The following is a 7,936-nucleotide window of genomic DNA, read 5'->3' as shown; positions in this document are numbered from 1 at the left end:
ATTGTCAGGATCTCTAGAAGTGTGCGTATAATACATCTGACTAACGAAGACTAGGATGAATCCACAGGCATTACCTAATCCTGTGCACAAACCCTGTATTTGGTACGCAGTTGCTAGAACAGAAATGATTTCTCTAAATCTAATTGTATGATGCGATTAATGGAGACAGGAATTGTGTCTCCACTGCAGACATCTGTTGTCTTTTGATTACGGTGAGACTAGTTTCCATCGTGAAGTCAGAGAAGCGGCATTTAAGGAAAAGATAGCTTGAGATAGTTTTGGGTTTTAGGCTGCAGCTGTCAGGCTTAAATCTGTCCTGTGATATTTTCTCTCATTTAAAAATATTCTAAGATTAATCAAAAACTGTAATTTCAACACGTAGAATGCACAATATTTCACCCTCACAAGTTTCATTTTGCGTATGTCTTGTATTTTAGTCACTTTCACAAGTATCATCTCATTCCTAACAGCTTTACTTAATACAAATACTAACAACTAGATAAGTAGATGATCTGAGGTGAATAACAATTTAGTTTCTGCCATACACTATTTTATCATGTTCCATTTTTTAGGGCACAACATGAGATTGTTCAATAAGTCATGTAATAGAGCCCCTTATCCTTTTGTTTCTAGTGCAAAAGCAAATCACTCTTTTTGTTCCCATCCTAAGACTGAGCCATACTTGCATTCGTTACTCCGAATTTTGATGGAGTAGATTTCTGGAGTATTATTCTGAAATCAGTGCAACTTACAATTATTATGATACCTAAAGTTGTATTCATAATTGATATTGTGTGTAACTTTTTACACACAAGTGGAACTTTATTACTAACAAAATTATGAAATAAAATACCAGCATTATAAAGTATAATAACAAGGGGTAAAAACAAACTAATATTGACTGAGTTATCTAAAGAAGATAGCTAAACAGATCATGGAGGTTAAATGCACTATATTTGTTACCAGCACAGCTGGGTTCAAGGCCTCCTTGGATCTCTAATCAAGATGTGAATTTTTGCAAATCACTTAACTGTTCTGTTTATGTTGCCGTCTTATTTATAATGAAAGTATTAGTAAATTTTGCAAATCTAATTCATGTATTTGTGAAGAATAGAGGAGTAACCTCATGTCCAGCTTTCAGAACAGTGATACAGACATTGTCAGTGCTTTAAGGGTTATGCATTCAACTCTTGTACATCTCTTAATAAAAGAAAAACTTGAATATTTCTAAGTGAGAACTAACAGTAAATGGAGACTGCTGGTTTTCAGTTGACATGGTCCATATTGCCCACGCCTCATGTCCCGATGCAGGAATCTCCGGCTCTGAAGACAACTATCAATCACTGAGGACTCAGAATGACCTCCATGAACTGGGCAATAGGGGTGATTTTCTTATCACAGACTGTATTTGGAGTTCTTGGAAATTTATCTTTTCTTTATCATTATATCATCCTTCACTTCACTGGGTGCAGGTCAAGGTCCACGGATTTGACTCTCAAGCACCTGATTGTGGCCAACACCTTGGTCATTCTCACCGTAGGAGTCCCCCGGGCCATGGCAGCATTTGGGTTGAAACATTTCCTCAATGACTTTGGATGTAAACTTGTTTTCTACGTCTACAGAGTGGGCAGTGGTGTTACCATTGGCAGCACCTGCCTTTTGAGTGTCTTCCAGGCCATCATCATCAGCCCCAGGAATTCCTGGTGGGCAAACGTTAAAGCAAAAGCTCCCAGGTACATGGGAATCACCACTATCTTCTGCTGGATCATGCGCATGCTGTTAAATATCATTTTTCCTATGCACATAATGGGAAAATGGAGCAACACAAACATCACAATGAAAACGGACTTGGGATACTGTTCTTTTGTCAGTAATAGCAAAATGACTAGATCACCGTATGCAGCATTGATATCATTGCCTGATGTTCTTTGTTTGGGGCTCATGATCTGGGCCAGTGGCTCCACGGTTTTCATCCTGCACAGGCACAAGCAGAGGCTCCAACACATTCATAGGACCAACGTGTCCTCCAGATCCTCCCCTGAGTCCAGAGCTACTCAAAGCATCCTTATCCTGGTGAGTGCCTTTGTGTCCTGTTACTCCCTCTCCTGTATCTGTGAAGTTTGTTTGACTCTTTTTAAAGATCTTAGTCAGTTGATGCTGACCACCTCTTCACTAATCGTTATGTGTTTTCCAACTCTCAGCCCGTTTCTTCTCATGAGCCGAGACTCTAGTGTATCCTGGCTTTGCTTTGCCTGGATAAGCAATACAAAAATTTTCAGTCTGATCAGAAATGTATAAATTGTTTGTGTATCCATGATGATAAGTTGCATACTCATTCATCTCCCATAAATTCATGAGCACATTCAGGAAAGTTCACGTTGCAGGACAGTGGAGGTACACACACTCATACAATAGTATAAATATACATATACATATATTTAAAAGTATATATTCTATCAGAACAATATTTTTTCCATCAAATAATAATATTGCATAATGGCCCATTGGGGAACCTAAGTCTTATTCCAACAATTATAAACTATTTTTGCCTTAAATTCTTTATCTGATATTTATCTCACTGTGCTAGTTTATTAATTGGTAAAAATTGTATGCAATGTGTTGCTCATTTTCTGCTAGACTTCTAATGTTCTAGTTCTATCTATTAATAAATATCTAATTGCATACAGTGAAGCAGTATTTTGTTTTTATGAAAGGAATTATTCTACTAACATTTGACATCATAATGCAAAGTTTTATGTATATAGTGGGATCCTGATGACATGTACTTTATTTTCTTATTCTATCTTTACTTCTCCTGTGTTAAAATAATTTTACATTGTATTGTTTTTCCTTAGAGATTGTATATTTGGTATCTTTTAGTTTTTAACCTAGAAATTACAACATAAATTTTTTAAAACTAATCACAGGGTAAAGTTTTTAATATATTTAATCACCACCTAGAAAATAAAAGGACATTTCAATACCAATATATTTGCATTTTCCAAGCTTTTTAACATTTCTTGTGCAATGACAATAATTCTTTTTTTTTTTTTTTAAAGATTTTATTTTTTCCTTTTTCTCCCCAAAGCCCCCCGGTACATAGTTGTGTATTCTTCGTTGTGGGTTCCTCTAGTTGTGGCATGTGGGACGCTGCCTCAGCGTGGTCTGACGAGCAGTGCCATGTCCGCGCCCAGGATTCGAACCGACGAAACACTGGGCCGCCTGCAGTGGAGCGCGCGAACTTAACCACTCGGCCACGGGGCCAGCCCCAATGACAATAATTCTTTTATCTCAGACTCAAGAGTCTCACTCCTTCTGTCAGCATCCATGAAACTAACCGGATAACTTGTTGGATTGCAAACAGTGTAAAATTTATAACTCTTCACATTTCTTGACAGTTCAGGTTAGGAGAATGATAGATGAGAGAAAGACGATTTTCTGGAAAAGGTCAAGGACCCTTCATGGGGCTGGTTAGGGCATATGAGATAGTCTCCTGAGGCCAGTAGCCACTTCTCTTGCACAAGAAGCAGGCAAAGTTATAGGAATAGTCCTCCAGTGACTTCCATGTTCATGAGGCTGGTCTATGACAGCTAGGATTGAACCAGGCAGTCTGTGTATGCTTTGTTTGGTCTACATTCAACTCCTGGCAGCAGGGAAGGCCAAGTCCCCCGAAATGATACAGAACCATGAGTGAATCTAAATATGATCAGTTCATGTGGCGGAGCTGCAACAGCCAGTGAACTACTAAAAACTACAAAGAATTGTGTCTTGTGGTGCTTTGCTGACTAGCAAGGACTCTCTTTCTCCCTGTGTAACTCCTGACCCCTCCTTCTGATTCAGGTGCTTTAAAGAAACAGAGTATGGATACACTTGAGAATTCTGAGAAGGGAGGGAACACAAACTTGTAGAGTTCTATGGGATCCAGGAGCCCAAGGCACCCTCCTCTGTGGTCCTGTGTGTGTGAGTGTGCTGAGTGCAGTGATGAGGGAAAGGGCTGGGGACCGTGAGGCCCAGTAAAACTAAAAGGGCCAGAGAGAAAGGAGCTGCTGCTCTTGTGGACTCTGAGATGCTACGATGTACAAAAAGAAGGCGGCGGCACAGACCCTGGAGTGAAGACTGAAAAGAGAAACCTCCTCACTCCCTGACTGTCCTCCATGCAGCAACATCAGTGGCTTTGCATTTGCCATGCCCCTGTCTTGGAGATAGCATAGTCTTGCTGCCGTCCCTGATTCCAGCAAGAGTTCAAATCCTTGGTCTCTGTTCATGAAGAGAAGAAAAAAAGCACATAAACTAAGAAAAGGAAACTCATCTTATTGCAGCAGAATTCACAGTGAGGGTCAAAAAAGTTAATGTGACGAGTAGTGTAATTTGGGTGAATCCAAACCCTCTTGTTGTTTATATCCCAGAATCTATAGTGGGAATTGATGTGGGTTATGCTTGTCCTTTCCCATCCCTTAACTTAGATGGAGAAGAGATTATCCCCAAAATTTAAGGCGCAGGCAGAGAAGTGTTAGGGAGACAAATATGGCTGTAATATGGCACCTGTGGGTCAGTCAGACTGTATCCTGAATGGCTTTACCTCCAATGTCCTCTTTGTCACTGTAGTATAGATATAGTTGTGTTTGTTGTCAAGTCACAAGCTTCGTTCTCAAGAGCCTTAACGGGGATGTTATCATTTTCCTCCCAGTGATTGTGGCAAATAAAACCTGATGAAATCTGAGTTCTGTTTTCCTCTTAAGGCTTATTGGAACTATGTGGCCAGATTTATATAGTCCAATTCCTCTAGAAATCAGGAAAAATTGTGACTGATGATGTTTTAACTTGGAGCCTTTAGCAAAGAGAGGGCACCTCCACCTAAAAGTGAGCCTTGGGGTTTTGGCTTCATAGCCTCCATGAAAATGCCACTAGCTACAGAGCTTTTGGAAGTCAGCTATTATCTTGCTACCTAGCTTTTATCAAAGCTTAGCCCTCAACCACAGAGGCCTTTTGGCTCCCCAGCCTGAAATTCAGATGTTAAAGCAGGTCAACTTGAAATACATCACTATCAAGTTAGGAAGGGGGCCAAAATCATTGCTTGACAAATAGAAGAATAAACAGAGATCTATCTCTTCAACATCTCAGCAATATAGGAAAAGTACAGAGCTCCCTTTGAGAAAATTTATGCCCCTTCAGGCACATGAACAAAGTCTTATGGAAACCTTTCATTACAACCCTCCCTTCTGAAAACACAGGAACTTGCACTTTAGGGGTGTCATAAAGACCTACAAGTGTTTAAGGAAACAGCACCAGCTGAGGAAGCCATGTAGGTCACCTAACTCTCTGGTCAGGGATTTTGTGGATAATACAGTTCCGTTAGACTTCCTTCTTATGGGCCAAAGTCAAGTCTGTACAATTATAAGTCATCCTACTATAACTGTATTTATACAGGATAAGCAGAAGGATCAATACAGAAACTTAAGGAGAAACCCATGTGGTGTTCTCAAGTACATTGTAATGGTCTATGTGATTTGTTTATCTAGTTGAGTCTGGGATCCTTGTGGTCACTTATGAGATCAACAGATTGGTCCAGTTCTGCTTGTTGATATCCTGTAGGTAGTAATCTTAAATGGTGAACTATGCAAATGGAAAGGATTTGGTCTCAGCCCCTGTTGTTAGATTTATCAGAGATATTAGTAGAGTGAAATACACATAGAAAAATTTGCATGAATTTTACATAAAATATTTTTGTATAAATAAGAATTATCACACTTTGATGAAAAGATTATGTACGCAAACTAAAAGTAAATCCACACAGGTACTGATTAATTAAAAAGAAAATATAATAACTTTATAATGCACAAATATGTCAGACTCCACCGTGCCAGTTGATCAAAATTAACATTAGCAGTCATAGGACCAAGACATGCTTCTAATGTGACGCTCTGGAAAGGACACAACACCACTGCTGTTACCTTCTTGGAAAAATAAAAAAGATTTTCTGAACCTAATATTAGAATACATCAGACAAACTCAAATTGAAACATTTCTGCAACATCAGTGGCCTGGAAATGTCAAAAGTGAAAGCTAATGAAAATCACAGAAGATATAGAAACAGTTCAGGCCAAAAGAGTAGAGACATAGCAACTCAGTGACACATGATTCTGAGCTTGCTCATTTGATATGAAATACATTACAGAAAACTATCAAAATGTGTAAAGGATTTGAGGATGAGATTCCAGCAATGTATCAATGTTAAATTAAGATTTTAATAATTGAATACTGTATGAAAATATCCCAGTGTTTAGGAATTTACATGGAAGTATTTGGGAGTTAAGGGGCATTATATCTTCAACACATCTCAAAAACTTCTATAAAAGTAAGAAGAATTTACATATATGTGAACATATATGCATGTGTATGTAAACACATGGAGAGGAATGGACAGAAGGCTTAATTTCGGGGAAATTCTCCCAAAGGTACATGATATATGGTGATTCTCTACAATTTGTCCAACTGTTTCTGTAATAGTCAATTATTTCAAAATAAAACATTTACAATGCATTTTAGAAAATATAGTTTAGAAATTAATTAAAAACTCATTCAACACTGTTGGAGATAGACAAAATAAACTGTAGTGGAATAAAATTCATGTTATTATGAATAAAACAGAGACTAGTAACGTTATAATAACAAGGAAAGATTTTAATAGTACAATTAAAATAGATGATTTGAGAAAAACCATAAATTAAACAAAATGGTGGCAGTGTAATCAAGTCATGAGAAACTCAAAGCTCTGGAAATTCATAAAGACCTGCTCTACATTTAGAAATATTAAATTACAAAAGGAAATAATGATAAAATTTTTTTGTGCACAAATTTGTGCATCTAGGCATGATACTGTGATTTATAGTAAATGTATATATTGTCTTAGTGCCTGTTCTTGGCACACGGCTTCTAAAACCCTTGGATTTTCCTAAGTGACGTGAACAACACAGATGTCTTTTGTTATGTCAATAACCTGGCTTTTGGAAAGCACTTAAGTACTGGGACTGGTTGCCAGGAGAACCAAGCACATGATTGGAGGGTAGGACTTTCAGTCCCACCCCACGACCTCCAGGGAGAGGGAAGAGATAGAGGTTGAATAAATCACCAATGGCCAATGACCTAATCAATCCTGCTATGTGATGAAACCTCCGGAATAACTCAAAAGGACAGAATATGGAGAGCATCTGGGTTGGTGAACACATGGAGATTTGGGGAGAGGGTTGTGCTGGAAGAGAGCATAGAAGCACTGTGCCCCTTTTCCATACCTTGTCCTAAGCATTTCTTCCATTTGGCTGTTCCTGGGTTATATCAGTAATCTAGTGAGTGAAATGTTTCTCTAGGTTCTGTGAGCCCCTCTGCAAATTAATTAAACCTGAGGAGGGAGTCATGGGAACCTCTGTTTTGTACCCTATTGGTCAGAAGCACAGGTGACAACCTGGGACTCCAATTGGCATCTGAAGTGGGAGTGGGAGATAGTCTTTTAGGATGGAGCCCTTAAACTGTGGACTATGATGCTATCTCCAAGTAAAGAGCGTCAGAATGCAGTTGAATTGTAGGACACCCAGCTGGTGTCTGAAGTATTGCTTGCTGGTGTGGGGGGAACCCCAAATACATATGGGAATTGACCAGAACTTCCTCTTTACTAGGAAAAACTGCTTCTTTTGATTCTAATATTAACTCAAAAAAAGAAAGAAAAGCAACGGGGCTGGCCCCGTGGCCGAGTGGTTGGCTTCGCGCGCTCCGCTGCAGGCGGCCCAGTGTTTCGTTGGTTCGAATCCTGGGCGCGGACATGGCACTGCTCATCAGACCACGCTGAGGCAGCATCCCACATGCCACAACTAGAAGGACCCACAACGAAGAATATACAACTATGTACCGGGGGGCTATGGGGAGAAAAAGGAAAAAATAAAAA

General features: G+C 39.1%; 1 protein-coding gene across 1 annotated transcript; it reads left to right on the top strand.

The window, feature by feature from the left end:
- The first annotated feature begins 1,356 nt into the window (after positions 1-1,356).
- Positions 1,357-2,298, top strand: LOC106822656 (vomeronasal type-1 receptor 4-like). Its single transcript, XM_014827937.2, has one exon. It carries the CDS (start codon positions 1,357-1,359, stop codon positions 2,296-2,298), a length of 942 nt encoding a protein of 313 aa, XP_014683423.2.
- Positions 2,299-7,936: the final 5,638 nt, after the last annotated feature.

Source organism: Equus asinus, chromosome 26 (assembly GCF_041296235.1).
Source record: "Equus asinus isolate D_3611 breed Donkey chromosome 26, EquAss-T2T_v2, whole genome shotgun sequence".
Taxonomy (NCBI): domain Eukaryota; kingdom Metazoa; phylum Chordata; class Mammalia; order Perissodactyla; family Equidae; genus Equus; species Equus asinus.
Note: the sequence above shows the minus strand (reverse complement) of the source record. Positions and strands in the feature narration are given on the sequence as shown.

Coding starts and splice junctions, on each gene's coding strand:
- LOC106822656 (XM_014827937.2), top strand. CDS start 1,357: ATGACCTCCATGAACTGGGCAATAGGGGTGATTTTCTTATCACAGACT.